This window comes from Protomyctophum bolini (genome assembly GCF_963924005.1).
Source record: "Protomyctophum bolini genome assembly, chromosome: 14".
Classification (NCBI taxonomy): Eukaryota; Metazoa; Chordata; class Actinopteri; order Myctophiformes; family Myctophidae; genus Protomyctophum; species Protomyctophum bolini.
In genome coordinates this window covers 38,955,364-38,974,549 of record NC_137875.1, presented here as the reverse complement: position 1 = coordinate 38,974,549, position 19,186 = coordinate 38,955,364, and the positions used below count along the sequence as shown (strand labels likewise).

The following is a 19,186-nucleotide window of genomic DNA, read 5'->3' as shown; positions in this document are numbered from 1 at the left end:
CAACTGTCTTTGTCGCCAGGGAGTGATAGATGAAATCCTAAAAAAGAAAAAAAGGAGAGGCATAAAAAAAAAAGAGCACGGGTGGTCTTGGGATAGTGGCAACGGATAAATCAACGCCAGACTGTCTTCTGTTTTTTTCTTCTTTTTTTTCTGAAAGAGACCAGTTCTTTGGGCAAGAGGGGTAAGCTGACTTGGCTAGAGCTGACGGAATAGGCTGCAGGGGGAAAACGCTTTGGGCTCTGCACAGGGTGGGGAAGCGATAAGTGTGACCCACCCTGCAAGTTTCACTCCCATGTACCGATAAGACTACTGTCCTGAGTGTTGTGGTCGAAGGCACACATATGGCTGTGAATTAGAGCAAGCTGTGTTTGAGGGATTACAGATTTTTTGCTGGCAAAACCGATGTAAGCATTGATGTGACATCGTCTTTGTATGCACGGATGTAAAGCGGCTCCTTCCCGCCCATCTCCCCCCACCCCCCACCCCACCTCTCTATTTGTCCCTCTCTCTCTCTCTCTTGTCCCGTCAAAAGCGGCATTGAATTCCCCTGGTTTTTGTTCAGTCCGTTTTGCTCAACTTGGGATTCTGCATCGGTTCTGTGCCTTCACAGTGGACATCACGAGTGGGACAGGACTCGGAAGTGGACTAAATCTGTGTGATCATCTGCATCTACGCTTGCTTTCTCACCTCTCGTTGTGCGTCTCTTGAGTGCCTGTGTGTGTGTGTGTGTGTGTGCCGTGTGTGTTTATGCATGTGTGTTCAAGTGTATCCCTAGCACGCCTTCCCAACCTCTGTGTTCTTGGATTTACATATCTCTGTGTACGTTTGGAATCATCTCATTGCGTGGAATCTTTCTCCCCACCCCCCCCCCCCCCCCCCCCCCCGCCCCTCCCTCTCCACTCACTCCTCTCTCTCTCTTTAGCGATGCCAACAAGCAGCGACAGGTATCTTTCCACCCTGTGCAACCCATGCCTGTCCCAGGGTTAACCCATCCATGAGCCTTAAAGGACGGCAGTTCAGGATGAGCGAGTGTTCCGGAGCGGCCACATCCGGGGCGGTGATCCTGGAGGAGCCGGAAGGTCCCGGAGGGCCGGCGGGCGGCGGCGGCCACGGAGGAGGAGAGGGCCTGCAGGAGCAGGAGCAGGGCCCGTTGCGCTGTGGCGGCTGCACGCTGTGGCCCCGCCAGCAGACGTGGCTGTGCGTGGTCCCCTTGCTCATCGGCTTCATCGGCCTGGGGCTGAGCCTGATGCTGCTGAAGTGGATCGTGGTCGGGACGGTGAGGGATTACGTGCCGACGGACCTCGTGGATGCTAATCGAATCGGCCAGGATCCCATCTTCCTCTCGAAGCCCAGTGGCATTCCCAAGATCCCCGACACCACCACCACCACCACCACCACCACCGTCATGACAATGAGCGGTGGTGGGAACCCGTCGCCTAGAACCGTAACCATGGCCAAGGGTAAACCTCGGTTTACCACCACGACCACCCCCACCAACCCCAGGGGCGGTGGTGGAGCCTCGGGGAGTCAAGTGACTGTTCGTAATCGGCCTCCGGTTATTACGACGAGCACGTCGGCGTCCCGGTCCACGATAGGGCCAGTGACCTCCAGCCCTTCTCCGTCCAATCCGACGGTGCTTCACGACTCGACGCAGCTGTGGACCCAGGAGCACATCACCACGACCGGGAGAGTCTCCGCCACGCTCACCACGCGCCTCCATGGACCCCGCAAAACACGTGAGTCTTTACACGTGTACTTCTTTATGTTTTACCATATTGTAAAAAAAAACAGTGATTTATCAAAATATTGCGGTTTTTGAAATGCGGCAGCATTTACATATCCAACCCCGCCAAACCCCCTTTTCTGGGCCTAACTATGACGAATGGTCTTAAGGCCTTGCCAAGACTGGGCCATAATAATGAAGGACATTTATATTCCTATAGTCTATACACTGTATAGGACACGTATAAATGTGTACATTTTCTGCAAACACATTGCCATGGTTTAGGCTGATTTCTTACAGGATGCCGAATTATAATGATGAGAGATATTTGACATCAGCAATAGGCCTGTGCCCCTTGATCAATAACCTTCTGGTAATGGTCCTAGAAAATGGAGGGCTAAACCACTTAAATAGAGGGGTGGGGGGGCACCCTGGGATGTTACTTGCGGTAACTACAGTATACTACCAGTGGTTTAGTGCCTTATTTGGTCTGGTTTAGTTTCATATTGTGCTGTGTTGGACAGGTTTACAGTTGGCTATTTTAGGAATTTGTAAGTTGTATGTTGGCCTTTGGCAGGTGAATCGTATTGTAGTGCAATGCATAGGTTTGGCTTTCATTTTAGACCAATTGATATATTCTATTCTTATCATTCTGCTATTCTACCTAAATGTCAACTACAAATACGTAGTGTGTGAGGTCTTTGTTGTGTCTTTAAAGATCAGGCATTTGTGACCGTGGTGCAGAAGCTGAGATCTTAGGAAATGACTGATCAATAGCATTATTGATAATAACAGTAAGGCCTCCTGAAGGCTCAATAGTCGGTATTATATGGATGGTTACATGTGTCTGTTTTCGGTGACTCCCCCTGCTGTGACAAACGAATCACCATGCTCTGGAGCTATAACGACAAATGACACTGAGGATTTGCTGTAAATGACACGGCTGCTTTTACAATGGCAATACTTTGCAACTGTGTGTTTGTGTGTTGTGAGTAGGGATGGGTCCGATTGATCGATTCATCGCTAATGGGATCAAAATCAAGGATAGCATTTATTTAGTTTAGGCCTACTGCAGGTGACTTGAATGCTATGCAATGTTGAGTACAGGGCTACAGGCCTACCATCAAGTGTGCCTGCATTATCTGACTATCTGTTATCATTAGCCTGATTGAGGCACCATTTATGTGGATGGATAACAGAATATATTTTTTCCCCACAATTGATGCTTTTTATGGTTTATAACTCGTTGACAATCGATTCATTTTTAATATTGAATTATAGTAATCAACTTTCATTTTGGACACTTTTACTCATCTCTACTTGCATGGTACAGCTCTCTTTACAAATGAGCTAATGGACTATAAACAAAGGAAGAAAGTGAAATAGGAGATGGCCCACAGACAGGGAGATGCTAACCACAGACATTTTGGCAACTCTACTAGTTGCCAAAATGTCTGTGGTTAGCATAGCTGCCATAGCAGAGTGTCATCAACATGTCATCCTGAATGATTTCATTTCCAGTTGATCAGAGTCAGCTATAGGGTGAAATATTGGTCCGCCATGCATGGTGGCAGACCAAAGGCAGTGCAGTTAAGATGTTGCCCCCCCCCCCCCCCCCTGGTACAAACGGCACATGCTAATGATGCTGTGGCACTATACTGTGGTGCATTGGCCAAGTCATATTATTATCATAGAACAGCAACCATTGCTGTTTACCATATTTCTCCTCCTCACTCACCCTCTACTCTGTCCTTGACTCTAGTCATGGTATCGCGGCACGCTATTGATTTGGGCCAAGGGGAATTTACTTGCAGCGATCAATCAGCCCCATGCTTATCCCATTCTGACCTGAGATCAGATTCATACGAGGTTTCCACTGGACACACACTGGTCGGATTAACCCATTCTGACCTGAGATCAGATTCTAAAAATGTCAGTCGTTCTTCGAATTTTTCAAAAATAGCAGACCTACAAGCTCGTATCGCGCCACTCGGTGGCGCGATATGAGCTTGTAGATCTGCTATTTTTCAATAGGTAAAGCATAACATGATGCTAACACCAAAATGGGTGCCCGGTCAGAATGGGTTATTTCTGCTAGCCCTTTTCCGTTGACACCGGAATACCCAACCCCCCCCCCCCCCCCCCCAACGCGTTTGTCTCGCACAGACTAGGTTTCTGCCCGAGTAAATCGCTTTGCTCAAAAATGGTGTCAAATTTGCACTATAATGTTGTCGCTTCCCTCTCTGATGCATATACGGTGCATGCGCGCCAGATGACCGTGCACAAACGAATCGGGTCGCAGGATGCAGGAACTCGTGAAATTGTACTGTATAGTGTCATCGTCTGTTTGCCAAAAGTCAAGTGGAATTTCAGTATTAGATATCTCACTCAAATGTGGATTAATGCATCGTGCAAATGGAACTCCCCGTTTACGTTTATGAGTGAAGAGTTTTGCCGAAGACGGATCACCTTGGGTGTTGCCTAATACACGGCAGCTAAATGTCAAGCACCGTAGTCATCAAATGTAATCAAGGCATTGTGCCATCCAGTTGTACTCCACGTGGTGTACATTAATTTGCGCTGGCCTACAAGGCCCCGTAATGGGCTTTGGGCTCGACGGTGGTTATTATTCTCTCATCATATTGTCTATTATGATCTGAGAAACAGGGGGACAGTGGCCATACATCATGCTATCGATGAACACAATGAGCTTGTTACCCCCACTGTTAGGAGCTGTCTCTGTGCACGGTGTGGCCACTACTGGGTGTGAGCAAGGTAATGGGATTGTCCCTGGATTACAACTGCGCGCTGGAAATGTTCTTTACAATAATTATACTCGAGGGGGCGTGGGGTAGCATTTCATTAGTGGGAGAAAACGGGGAGCCATTCATCATCATTCATTCATTTATTAATTAACCATTTAAGAAGAGAAAAAAAAAAGTGTCATTTCTCAAGCAAGTGCTCACGAAAACCATTACGTCTGGCTGATGGATATCCTGTGGAAAATGTCATTCCTTTCTCCTGCTCAGCTGACTTTGAAAAGTCTCAGCCGTTGCCCAATAAACTGTCAGCTGAAATACGCCGAACGGCTTTCTCTCCTCCTCCGCCACCGCCCCTCCATTGGTACATTCATGTGCTGCTTTGATTTAAAAAGGTCATCATTTCCACATTAACCATCCATTATACATGCAGTGAATGTGTGGTGTGAATGATGTTACTGAATTAGAGGACCTTCATTCATAACGGTGTGGCACATTCTCTGTTATTGGTGGCTGCACTATTTCCAAAAGAGCTTAAAGACTTTAAAGACAAAAAAAAATGTATTTGAGGGATGCCTATATGGTGGCACCCCTCAAATATTGTTTTTAATTTAGTGAGCCACAAGGACTTGTCTCACAGGTCTCACTCTCTCCATTGGTTTCCTTTATCTAAGAAGGAAAGAAAAACACTTTGATCTGAGCGCACCATAAAGCCACATGAAGAATATAAGCACATTGAAGCAAGAATTGACTAAATATGAATGTAGCTTTTGGAAACCCTGTACCAAATGGCCTCTGCCTTTCACGTACGGTAACATGTCAGCACCATCACAATTTCAACAAAGGATCAGGGTCCTTGGCTTTTGGCGCATACTCATTACACCTAGTAGATCACAAAGTAAAATGTTTTTTTTTTTGCGAGCGTCACTGTTGAATCAGACTTCTTTGTCTTCATGTTGAGCTATTCAATGAGATTACCTTGTCGACAGACAGATGCCTTGAAGCCTAAATCCAGATTAACAGTCCATCACTGCTACCCTGAAGGAAGCAGAATTACAGTAACCCACCTATCAGTCACACCCTCTACATACTGTAAGCTTACCTACTGCTTTCCCTATACTGCTAGAGGATCTGTTTTGATAGATGGCCCATAGCATGGCGCTTTTTATTAAATGACACTGAGGTGACATCTTAAAGAGCGTTTTCTCTTTAACGCATCACAGCATCCCTCGCGGGGGCTGTGACGAATCCCCAAGAAATGTCTCATGCCTGGAATGAAGAACTTGACGATCGCCAAAAAGAAGAGCGAGGTTGTGCTTGTTTGTGCCTTCGGTGACAACATAATTCATATTGCTTTTCACCTCCGATGTTGTTTTGAATCATGCACTCTCACTGCCGGTATTACACTACACATTCCAGGGAGCAGAGGCTATATGTTTTAACAAAGTCAGAGAGGATCAAAGTAGCCAGGTAAAAGCTCTAAACTGTCACCATGCAACTCGCAGTGAGCCTTAATATTGTGTGAACGTGGATATGCAATAGCAACACAATTTCTACGAGACATTCTTCTGTCCCCCAGATTACAGTAAATGAGTCTCCTATTTACCAAACTAGGAAAAAAAAGCACCCTTTGGGCATGTGAACAATTCCTGTGTGGTTAGCAGCAGGGTTGTGTTATTTGGCCAAAAGTATAGAGTAAATTGCTTAGATGTAGTGCAAGCAATGACGTTTTTTCTTCTACTTTTTGAGTGGTGCAACCACTCCAAGGAACAGCTTTGTCCGTGTCCTGCACCTATGTGTTCACCTATGTGACTATGAGCATCATATAATGAGTACCAGTAGGGGCGCTGTTTGCCAGAAACAGAGAGAGAGAGACAGAGACAGGCACTGTTGCCTGCTAATGAGAGAGAGAGAGAGAGAGAGAGAGAGAGAGAGGCACCACTCGGTTCACACGGGTGTGATTGTTTTTTTCTTTCTGGCAGATAAATGTGAACATGATATGATGTCCTGAACAAATTCAGTCGAGTCATTTCAAAATTGTGATTAGCATTTGTGATTTGAGGCGTTTTGTTCAAAACGGGCCAATCCTGCCAACTTTGAAAGTCAATGTTAGCCAATTGGGATGGAATATGAAATATCGGACAGATCTGGCTTGAACACATGACTATAGAGATAGTGTGTAACGATTTGCAGGATTTTTGGACAGAATCTGGAGGAGTAATATAAAAAATGTGTTTTTCAAAAGTCGGCCTCGTGGTGGCGCTATAACAGGCCGTTCTGGAAATTTCGGGCAGAGGTTCATCGTTGGCATCCAGGGAGTGTGTCTGCAAAATTTGGCATCGACCAGGTTAACAGTGCCGGAGATTAGCTGTACACAGACGGACGGACACACGCACACACACACACACACACACACACACACACACACACACACACGGACGGAGTGCAAAACATACTCTCTCCCCATGCCTTCGGCCTGGTGGAGACATTAAAAGCAGATGCGACCTGTTCTATTGTGAATTCTATTGAGATTGGCTCCATATCAGTCCGTAAGTAGAGGCGCCCCTTGAAGCGGCAGGCTAGAGGTGTCGTCTGTCCTGGAGAGCTCTGACGTGTCTTTACTTTTTCAGACACTATATAGAAATCTTTCTGTCTCTGTGACCTTGATGAGCACAGCTAGTGTGCACGCTCTTTTAAGTAATGGTTGATGCTCCAAAGGTACACTTTGTAGTACCATCATACCACAGCAAACAACGTCAAAGGGATATTTCACTTTCAACAAAACCTTTGGTAATTTCATCGTCTACTCTGCAGGCTTACAGTATGTGAACACCCCAGACAGTCTTTAAGTTGCTCGATTCAATATTTAGATATTTTATATTCATTGTAGCTGCCCTTCCTATACAAACCCATTGTAACTACAGTACTTCATTTTATCGCTGTAATTTTTTATTTGCCTTTCCTTCTTCAGCGATCCTAGACCTATGTGTGCATGTCCACTGCCATTCACTTCCTTGTTTACGTCCCAACTATAAAGTGTGTCTTTACTCTAAATCTATGGCGCTCTTTTGCAATGTTCTGTCTTAATTTGTGACTTAACCTAGCATCTCTCTCGAGGTAGTATCGGAAAATTATGCCTCCCGGTTTTGGGGGGTAATGGAAGGCGGTGGGGCTGTTCAGAGTAATATCTGCCTCATCTGCATCTCCAGCGCATTTATTATGAAAACTTCCTGGCAAAAGAAGTGTTAAGACTAAGCTTCAGACCTCCCAAAACAAACTAATTCGACTACTTCTCTGCCTGGGGCCCATGACACATCTCTTTCCGACTCATTTTGCTAGACTAAACGGGCTCTGGGTAGAAGACGGAGTTAAGCAATTGAAAATGGGTTTGACAACCCAGTAAATGCAGCCTTGCCCTCAATGCCCTCAGCACCCCAGCATACCTGACTGCCTATACCTCAAAAAAGTGAGTGACACCCACAGCCACAATACTATATACTAATAACAATCTGGTATACCACACACTTTAAAAACAAGCCCAAATTGATTAAATCAATGAATTACCAGCTGCATTATCATTATCTGCGGGGGTCCGCTATAAGTGTCAGTTTCAGCGCAGTAGTTTAGGTAGGAACCAAAATTCTCTAAGGCGGAATTGTGTTCTGAATCGTTCGTTTCTGCCCCGGACATATTTGTGGTGCGCTGATCAGCCAATGAGAAAACCAGCTGGACTACAGGACTAGAGTACTACTGGACTAGCTTGCACATGGATTATAGACTCAGCTTGCTATTGCATAGCAGCTGGTAAATAAATATGGGTAAATTCTCCTGACACAGCCACCCAGGTGTAGAATGCCCTGACCCCCTCCCTCAAAGATTGCAGATCACTTGCATATTTAAAAACAGGCCTGAAATCCACCTTTCAGCAGGCCCAAGGGAGAGGAAATGGTCCTTCCCCCTTAAACAGGTGATAACCCCCCCCCCCCCCTTCCCCACTCTGTATGCCTAGATACAATTTTTATTTTTTCCTGAAATTATTTAGATTTTTTTGTTGTTATTGATGGTATTGAATTTTGTTATTGTGGGCTCGCTACAGCGAGCACACACTAGTTATTGCCAGCCTATATTTATACTTCTTTATTCCGCCGTTTTTTTGACACCCTACTACTTCCACATACTTTATGCTAGAATTTTAGTTCAAACTTCAAACTGTTCAGCTCTTTGCAGTTATGCTTGCTTGCATACAACTTTTTACAAAGTTTTATACTTTTTATACTTTTTAACTTTTTAACTTTTTTTTACATCCTTTATAATGAGAGTCGATGGAAGAAAGGTCCCATTTTTCACAGTTAACTTTTTTGAGCTCTTATTACTCCGTCATACTTTCACTTTGAAACTTCATTCAAACTTTATAATGTTCATCTATCTTTGAACTTTCATTGGTGAAAAAGTTGTTTTGAAAAAGTTTATACTTTTTAAAATATTTAACTTTATTTATAGTTTTTTCCTGCCATTGACTTTGTATGGGATTTATCTCTAAATCAACCTCACTTTTGCAGCCTCATTACTCTGGCATACTTTGTCGTAGAAACGTGATTTAAAGTTTAGAACGCTCACACGACTCTGGACTTTTTCGTGGTTCAAACCGTATTCGAATACGTTAAACGGTTTTTCCGAAATCGCAGTTCAATCGCAGGCCGTTTTGCGTAATTAGTGCCATTTTAGAGTGCGGCTCTTCTTTGACTAGAGTGTGGAAACTGAAATTCTTTCCTTGAAAATTTACCAAACAAATTGTCGTCCCGGCCAAAGTATTCATTTTACACGCATGTTCTTTGGTCATTTTGTAGCCACACATGTCCTCTTTCACACAATGTGACCACCAAAGCACAGAGACATACAGAATGTGAACTACGGCCTTTTAAGTGACACAAAAACAGCAAATCTGCTCATTGACCTCCATTGTATAATTCTTACGAGGATATTATCGCGCAGACAATTCTTAACTCGCTCTTATAACCACATTTTCAATCGTACCAACACCACAATCGCACATGGTGTACGTCAATATCTCAGGCCACTCACAGCGAAAAAAATATTTGCATTCGACTTTTACTTTTTGCGATAGAGCAATTTGTTCGGGCATAGTTTTCCCCCATTCAGAACCATTCTAATCTCCCAGTCATAGTACTGGCATAGAACTTGGAAGTCTTTTACTTCCACAGCTGAGACATATAAGGGCTTAATTACAGGGCTGACATTAAAGTTACAAGATCTCAATGAGTTGCTCTGCGATACCTTGTGAGCTTGTAGGTCTGCTATTTGTGCAATTGGCTGGCCTTTACACAGCTCTCGCAAGAGCACGCACGCACGTACACACGCACACACACACCCTGTCTTCCTATTGGCTGGCCTTTACACAGCTCTCGCAAGTGCACGCACGCACGCACGCACGCAAAAAAATGAAAAAAAGTATTTTTTCCAAAAAAAAGTATTTTTTCCAAAAAAAAGTATTTTTTCCAAAAAAAAGTATTTTTTCCAAAAAAAAGTATTTTTTCCAAAAAAAGTATTTTTTCCAAAAAAAGTATTTTTTGAAAAAAAAGTATTCTTTTGAAAAAAAAGTAATTTTTTGAAAAAAAAGTAATTTTTTGAAAAAAATGAAAACTTAAAAAAAAAAAAACTTTAACTTCTTTTTTTTTTTTTTACTTAAAAGAAAAAACTTGAATTTTTTTAATAAAGATTTTTTTTTTTTCATTTAAAGAAAAACTTTTAAAAACACTTCTACAACTTCCACATACTTTATTCCGCTTTTTGCAGTTATTTATGCTTATTCTTTTTACACATTTTTATACATTCTTTTTTTTTACTTTTCCTTCAGCTTTAATACATTTTCTACTGTACATTATATACATTGCGTCTTTTGGCGAGCCCACACAGTTTCCGTAGGGAACTGCTTTCTAGTTATTTATGTCATGTCTATGAATTGAAGGCCTAAATGAAAACAAGACTGCTATCCCTTTTGAGTGTTTGACTGTGCTCTGTTGCTGTTTTTACATTTATGTTCAATAAACTATTCAGTCAATGCCTACAGCATGAGACAATATGCCTTGAGTTGCACTTGAACATGTCTCTCTCTATATTTTTCAAGATTAGTTTTGGGGCTTTTGTGTCTTTTATTTACAGTAGACTGACAGGAAATGTAGAGTGGCATGCAGAAAAGGTCGTCGGGATCAACACTGTCAGGCTGCCTATAGTTGCCTGAACCGGCGGTACGCCCGTGGCCCAATCCAAAATGTCTATCATTTAATAGTAGCTCAAAGATTCAGTGAAATCTTTCTCAAATGCTAGGAATATAGAACTTTTATGGTGACTCATTTTGTTTGTGTAGCGGCAGCCTATGCTGAGGTGTTGTTGAGGGCGTGAATTGCCCACTCCAGTTATCTTCTGCTAAGGTTAATGGCGGACAGTTGGTGTTATTTAACACAAATAGGAGAGAAAACGGAGATGTATAGAGCCGCAGCCGCTCCGTGTCTCATACTTCCTGTCACTCTCCCTGAAATGAAACTGAAAGGATGCGCAGGACTAATATTATTACTGCATTTTGGCTCTGTGTAATAATAATCTTGATCAGAGGGAAATAGGGGGTGCATGACCAAAAAACGTTTAGGAACCGCTGCTGTACAGGACATCCTCCCTAGTCAACAAAAACACATTGAAGACACTATAACAGGAGCCCTAGTATAAGGTTTCTTCGACTATGCACCTCCTGGTACCACAGCACCGGCTCAAATGCCCTTAAAACAAGGACTTCCCAAAACAAACTGGTCAGGTTACTACTTGGCCGCCTCACTCACTACAAAGGGCACCTACGGACGGCTGCAATTCAAAACTGGCCCCCATAAAATCTGAATCCCCCACCCACCCTTATCCCCTCACTGTTTTATTGTAAACAAGTGTAATGCTTTATGGTGTTGTCCACAGATAACAGTTTTGTATTGAGTAGTGCTTGAAATGTACTGTAATTTTCCAATCTGTTGATACATTCTTCCATCAATCAATCAATGCTTGAAGCCTTTCTTGATGCCTTTCTTCATCAGAGTCTAATAAGTCTAGTTGACACCCCCTCCAATAGTCTAATGTGCAATCTTTAGCTGTCAATACTATGTGCAGTTTGTGAGCACGGTAAACGGTAGGCAACACAGCAGTATGGCTCCAGTAGGCTATACTGCTTTATCTGTGCACTGCTTCTGTGGTGTTCTGCACGCAACAATAAGGCCTCCTCCGCCATCAAAGAAGAGATTCGTCCAAAGCAAACATGTTAGTTTCGCTACTGCAGCGCAGTAAAGAAGTTTGGCTGATTTATTTTAAGTCTACTTTTGTGTTTGTGTCTACAACTCTCTATCATACACTATAAACAATATAAGTTTAGTGCACATGTAGGTGTGCGCGCGCGAGTGACGTTCCGTGGTACCGAAAAATCACCATTACACATACCACTGCTAGTATGGTGATAAGGTTCAAGGTGGTGATGGTCTGCTCTCATGTGGAAATCTTTATTTACTTTTACCTATAAGAACCAAAGTGAAGTCCAGTGACATAACTAAGATGTTAGGCTATTTTCTTCTTCTTTAATATATCTTTTACATGTATATATTTTCATGGCTAGAGAGTAGAGATAGCTCCGTTTTGCGATGTCAAGCATGCATAATTAATTGTCTACTTTTGGGAGCTGGATCCACAAAGCTATTTCCAAAAGTCTAAAACAGCCTTTACATTTAAATAGAACATATAAATACTTACTGAATCTGGCATATTTTTGAATTATGGCTTTTTATCCAAATGGAAACACAAGCCATCAAAAGTAATTTGAGTTACGCAAATTAACCAAACAAACTGTTCCAGTCATCAGCACTGGCAATTAGTGTTTAGCATCCACATTTACAGTCCACTAATCATCTTATATGGGAGATTTTGGGTGTTAAACCAGATTTTGAGGGTTTAGACCAGATAGCAGAGTTCAAAATCTTTACACTTGGATTAGTTTGCGTTGAGCTGCTTAGTAACAAGTAGCCTAGTAGGGGGGGGGGGGGGGGGGGGTTGGCGTGTGGGCATGCATACTTGCTAGCATATGTTTAGTGACTATTATGTTCTGTTCTGTTCTGTTCTGAGAGTGACCGATGACTGACCTCCTGTGCAGGAGAGAGCAGAAATCAGTGCCATCCTTGAAATCAGATTGCTTCCCAGGCTCTCTCTCTAAGAGGCTTTAAGGGAAGAATTATGTCCCCCGTGGGGCACGCATTGTGTGTGTTTTGGCTGCGACTGTGGCTCAAGAGGTAGAGAGCAGGTCGTCCGATGATCCATGGGTCGGCGGTTCGAATCCCGGCTCCTCCCGTCTTACATGTCGAAGTGTCCTTTTGGGCAAGACACTGAACCCCAAATTGCTCCCGATGTGCTGGTTTTTACCTACACAATCGGTGTATGAATGTGTGTGTGTGAAAGGGTGAATGTAATGCACAATCTATGTAAAGCGCCTTATAGGCGCTATATAAATGCACCGACTTTGGCTGAAATAGTGTTCAAACTCAAAAGGCAATTATATCACTGGAATCATATCCTGACTGATGAACTGTTAGAAGTGCCTGCCAATATGCACACACGTTCGTTCGTTACTGTTTTACCTGCTTTTTTACTAACACTAACTTTACAAAGATGCCCAGAACAAACAATCGGGACAAACCTGTTGTCCAACAGTATAGTGGCAAAATTCAACTTTGGAGAGAAACGGAATGGCAAATACATAACCCTCTACGAGCGCCGGCGAATGTCGTTGCGCATTAAGTAGTGTAATTACGGTAAAAAAAAAGGCTGCAGCTTTTACACACTACTCAATGCGCAACAAGATTCGGGCGGGTGCTCGTATTTGACATTCCGTTCTCTCCAAAGCTGAAATGTGTCCACTACTGTTGGAGCAGCCATAAACTAAACGGATAAGTTCCGATGTTCTGGGCATCTTTATCTTTATAAAGTCAGTGTAAAAGCAGGTAAAAGAGTAACTTGAGCAGCTGTCACTTTCCCATTCACTCTAGCTGTAGCTGCGGTGTTTTTCACCACAAGGCACTGTTAGGCTGGTATATTTAAGGTGTGTCCATAGGTTAGACATGTCTGTACAGAAGGCATTACCTTCTCAGTATTACGGAATTAACAGAATGTCATGGATGAATGCCAGTGGGTTTTAATGCCAAGACAACTCGTATAGTACAGCCAGCAGCAAAAGTTTCTCACAAAAGCTTCTGGCTGTTTGATTTACAATACACTTACGCAAATTTAGGTTTGAAGTAGCGCTGAAGATTCAGCTCCCTACCCGCTAACCAAACGCGTCAAAAACTCATCATGTCATCTCTATTAGAGTTTAATTTGGTACAGACGTTGTGCAAATAAAGTTAATCTAACTCTGATTGATTCTGATGAAACATTGTGCGAAGGAAAGAGTCTTGAAATATTCATGGCAAGGAGAAACATGTTAAATATGTAGAGAGAGAAGTGTGAATAATTGAAGACGCCCCTTTGACATATTATCCTTTTCTCTGCTATTTCTGCTCCCACAAGAATCATCTGCTTTTCTAAATGGGATAAGATAATAAGGTCTGCATTGCATAACGTTATTCTTGCTGAAGAGAAAGAAAAAAATCACACACATGTGTGAACTGAGTGGTGCAATTCCCCCCCCCCCCCCCCTCTTTCTCTCTCTCTCTCTCTCTCTCATATTAGAGACACAGCACTACCCCTCTCTCTGTTTCTGGCGCCCCCTACTGCTATTAATAAGTCCCATACTCGTGCTCACTTACACAGGTACACAGGTACACGGACATTGCTGGTTGTAGGAGTGGTTGCGCCACTCAAAAATCACACCCGTGTGAACTGAGTGGTGCAACTCCCCTCTCCCCCTGCCTCTCTCTCTCTCTCTCTGTAATTAGCACTAGGCAACAGTGCAACACTATCTCTCTCTCTCTCTCTTTCTGTTTCTGGCACAACAGCGACACTTTTGCCCCTACTGGTACTCTAAACATTGGGACATAGTCCCGTAGTCCCACTCCAAGGAACATTGCTGTTCCTTGGAGTGGTTGCACCACTCAAAAAAAAGTCTTGTAAAAAGAGGTGTACCTCTTTGTTGCAAAAGCTTAATATATCTTGATTGCTTCACTTGTGTTCCTCTCGCTTACATTTTATCTCCAGCCCCCCCCCCCCCCATTATGTAAGCACTTGCAGTAGAGCCCAGATGAAGATGATGAAGTACTGTACCTTACCTGTACAAAGCATTCCCAATGCTGCCTGCTTCTTAACGCTACGCTTTAAACCCATTTAGGACGAGAACCCCTTTGTTTTTACCCTGCTGGGAACCAATTTTGGGGTTCCTGTTGCTATGTACAGTTACTACAGTATAACATTTGACATTTCTGAATAAATATTTGAAGGTTTCATGATTTAGAAGGCGATTTTAGAGTATGTATCTTTGATTAGACGAGCCAGGCGTAGAGGTTTTAACAGGAGTTAATGTATTTTCTGGGACGTGCCTGCCCTTTTACAGTTCAGACAATCTTTAAACTTTTAAGTATCTCCTGCTGGCTTATGACCAACACAAGGACTCCCATTAACTCCCAATACATGCCATGATCTGTGTCGGCAGACAGACGTTTGATAGAGATATGCCACATGTGATTACATTGTGTTCGTTAATGGATGTGAACCCTTTTGTAACTTTTGCTGCCTCATCCGGAAATATAAGCCTTCCATTAAAATGAACCTTAACCGAAGGTTAATTTCTTTACCTGCTGATCTGTGTCTCTGGAGTGTTTGCTGCAGCAGTTTTAGTATTGCACATCTCGGCAAGATAAAATAAGCTTGCCGTACGGTGGCATAATAAAAAGGAAGATATTTTTAAAGACATTCCTCAGAAGCATCCAAGTTCTTATTCCAGAAGCAGCATGATCCTTCCTAATGATCAACAGAGACCAACATTCCAAATCAGTAGTGACCTACTGATTTCACATTTAAATACATCGGCAGTAAACAACGGACATAAGCATAGTTCACTGGTACAGCCTACACCTTCAAACCATATATCGTTTGGAAAAAGAGATGAACCTGTCGGGAATGATTTAATTGATGATGAATGGATGAAGTGGAGAAGAAGAGGAGGGAAGTTTGGATTGAGGGATGGATGAAGAAGGATGAATGGATTTAATGTATGAGGTTGGAGGAAGAGGTGGGAGAGAGGAAGGGGGGGGGGGGGGGGATGCGATGAGGAAGAGGGGAAGAGGAACACAGGAGTATAGGAGCCGAGGATGAGGGCCAGGGGGTGAGTGTGGAGGGGCGAGGATGGGGGGTTGAGGAGGAGACGAGTGCAGCTCGGGTTGCACCCGTACCACAGCACCGTCAAAGCCTCCCACTAGCTTGGGAAATACTGTAACGGTAGCCATAAAGCCTACTCTTCACTTGGGGTGGAAAACTATCAAGTTACCCATGGTAGCAAAGTCATCGAGAAGAGTATGGGTGGAATTGTGATCGGTTTCCATGGCACATATAAGTTGAGGGAGGAGTTCTTGTCATGCGAGTATAGCCTGGACTATGGTTACCATGGCGATTGATCAAGGTGTGTTACCTGGAGGAGTGCACCAGAATGGAGCATGGGCATAGAGTGAGGGAAAGCAGGGTGAAGAATGATGTTATTGTTTGAAAACGTATAGTCTTCCTCCCGAACTAACCCCCGAGTTGTACCGACTCCATTAAAATATATATCACAATATAGGCCTTATATGGTGTAGCATTCTGTGTCCATTCTGTGTCCACACTTTCTTGTACGCATCATCAGATCATTTAGGTAAATGCAAGAGAAAAGAAAAGAGATATCTGAAGGTGCAATCAGACACCCGACTGCACCACCGCCGCCACCTCTCCCTATAACCATGGCTCTTGCCTTCTCCTGTTGTAGCTGCAAACCATTTAACACCAGTAAGCAAGCAAATGTCAGACTGTTATGATTTTAGCTGCAGCAGACCAAAGCTCGGGCCATGTAGGTTGCAGCCTATTACTCTGTAGCCACTTCAAAGAGGGTCTGTGGGCCGTGACAAATGGGGGCAGTAAACTCAGCCGCCCAGCCCGACCCGTGGATGCTGGCCAGGACTTGCTAACAGGACAAAAGCTATACCCTAACAGTGCCAGAGTATCTTATGTAGACCACATATCGTATGTGGCTAGTACTGCAAGTGGCTTCTCGGATAGTTTCAGCTTTTTCCAAGCACTAGCAGAAAGTACAGTATGCTATAGTAAACAATTGGACACGTCCTGTTTTCAATGGCAAAATCAAAAAAAATTAGGGATACATACAGTATGATATATTTTGGCATGTCATTGTTATTCATCACTACTGTACTTCACATATTATTCCATATATGTTGGGCCCTAGGCGACCTACAGTACAGGCACTAGAGAGCCCACTCTGCCAATTGGTCAGGACCAATTCAGCTATTCCATTCCCTATAGTTCAGCTGAATGAATCGGTCTCTCTATTCCTGTCTATCTCTCTATTACACCCCCCCGGGGCTCTCACTTTCTTTGTCTCTCTCAAGGTCAGTTTGTCAGATTCATATTGAATTCCAACTACCAGCGGGATCACATTTAAACCTGACTGTCCAGCTTTTTCCTATGAACGTCGGACTTTGTTTCCATCGTGGCCTTATGTAACTAATCTATTGGGTGAATTCATTGTAAGTAATATTTCATGCTCGTTTAGAACTCGATGGTGAACAGAAAGTGAATTTGGCTCATCCCCCTGTATTTTCCACGGACCGCATGACCCGAGGCATTGAATACAGACTACTATGGAATCTAACAAATCAATATCCGTGGCCATTAACGTTGACATCAATGCCAACCAAGTGATCCTCCTACGAGTTTCATGATCCATGCGTGTGTGTGTGTGCATTCTCATGAACAACATCACATCTTATAGCTATCCTTTGGCCGTCCACCGTTCTGTACTGTATATATGAGATATTGATTCCGGTGTTATTGTATCGTGGTCTTTTTTTTTGCCACTCAGCAGTTTTATAGCAGACGACTCCAGGCCCGAGCATGCATGAGGCCCACATTCTGTACGTCGTGGGTGTGGGTTTCAGATTAGCGGGCGAGCAGCTCGCTGCATTTCTGCAGCGGATATTTTTAGCTTCAAAGATCCCTGCCAACTCATCTCTGGGAGGCTGTACAGCGAGGAGGAGCCCCTGTGTGTTTCTGATGCCTCGGTGCTGACGCTGCTAGAGGGGGGAGAGCAGAACAAAAGGAGAAACCAGCATGGAGGGAGACAGTGGAGTGGAGAGACATCTAGCATCCACTGTGTATAATATACACTTTTAGCATGGAATACACAGTACAGTGCAGGAGGACGGATGTTGCATGTTAATATGTTAACCCATTTTGGGCGGGTAGGGTACCCCTTTTTTAGTGTTGGCATTATGTCATGCTTTAGGTATTGAAAAATAGCAGATCTACAAGCTCATAGCGCGCCACTCGCTTGCTTGTAGGTCTGCTATTTTTTAAAAATCAAAGAACGACTGACACAGAAACACGGCTTTTTCAGAAAACCGTCAGGATGTAGAAGACATTTTTTTTTAATCTGATCTCGGGTCAGAACGGGTTAAATAAAGACGATCTGTGTCGCATACATTGCTATTATATTTCCATCACGGCTCACCACACGACGAAAACCAAGTGAAGCGTCGCAGAACTACACACGTAGACAGTTTGTGAACACCAGCCTCCATGTCCTCCGTCGCTGAGGGACACACGGAAGGGGATGTTTCGAGAGATTCGACTGTATTTGAATCACACGTTATAGCCGTTACGCCGCACGGCACCTAGGAAGTCCTCCTATATACAAACTCAGGTTTTGAAGGTCATGTTTTCCTTGGCAAAATAACAACCGTGTAGCACGCAGGCGGGCAGGCAGGCAGGCAGGCAGGCAGACAGACAGAGTGGCAGCAGTAGGTGCAGTGTCTTGTATGGCAGACAGTGCTCTGAGCTCTGCCCTTGGGGGGCCAATGATTACATCATCTCACTTCTGGGGCACTGCCATGGAGCATACCTCTGCAGGTGTGTGTGTGTGTGCGCGTGCGCGTGCGTGCATGGGCAGTGCCAATGCATGTCTATGTCTATTGTGTGTGTGTTTGTGTTTGCCCATGTGCACCTGTGAGTGTGTTGATGCAGATAAAACTATCACTCGGAAAAGTGCTGGCTGCACTGTCAGCATGCTCCACCCCTCTCTCTCTCTGTAATCTCTCAGTTTCATTCTGCACGTCTCTCTCTTTTTGTTTCTCTCTCTCACTCTGTCTCTTCTATACCCCACCTCTCCCTGTCTCTCTCTTCTCCTCTGGTCCCTCCCCCCAGTCATCATTATCCTGGCAGCTGTCTCAGGGAGACTTTGTCTCTGTGTGACAAGCGTGATGGAGTGCACACATATACAGTAAGTGTGTGTGTGTGTGTGTGTGCACGCGCGTGTGTGTGACTGTGTGCGTGTGTGTACGACAGATCTACCAGTGACAGGCCCGATACCCCATGGGACCCCCCCTACCGTCCCCATCCCTCTCTGCAGTGTGACTCAGGAAATGGGAGTCAGAGGTGATGTGGGATATTGACTGTGCACAAGTCTAGGACG

The 19,186-nt window shown here is 44.0% G+C and overlaps 1 protein-coding gene across 1 annotated transcript in view; it reads left to right on the top strand.

The window, feature by feature from the left end:
• Nucleotides 1–994: 994 nt before the first annotated feature.
• Nucleotides 995–19,186, top strand: part of nrg3a (neuregulin 3a) — a gene marked incomplete at both ends in the record, with an annotated part of 467,076 nt that continues 448,884 nt past the window's right edge. The window contains one exon of the mRNA XM_080782991.1: nucleotides 995–1,736. Within this exon, the coding sequence (XP_080639117.1) occupies nucleotides 995–1,736 (742 nt within the window). The remainder of the gene's footprint in view (nucleotides 1,737–19,186) is intronic.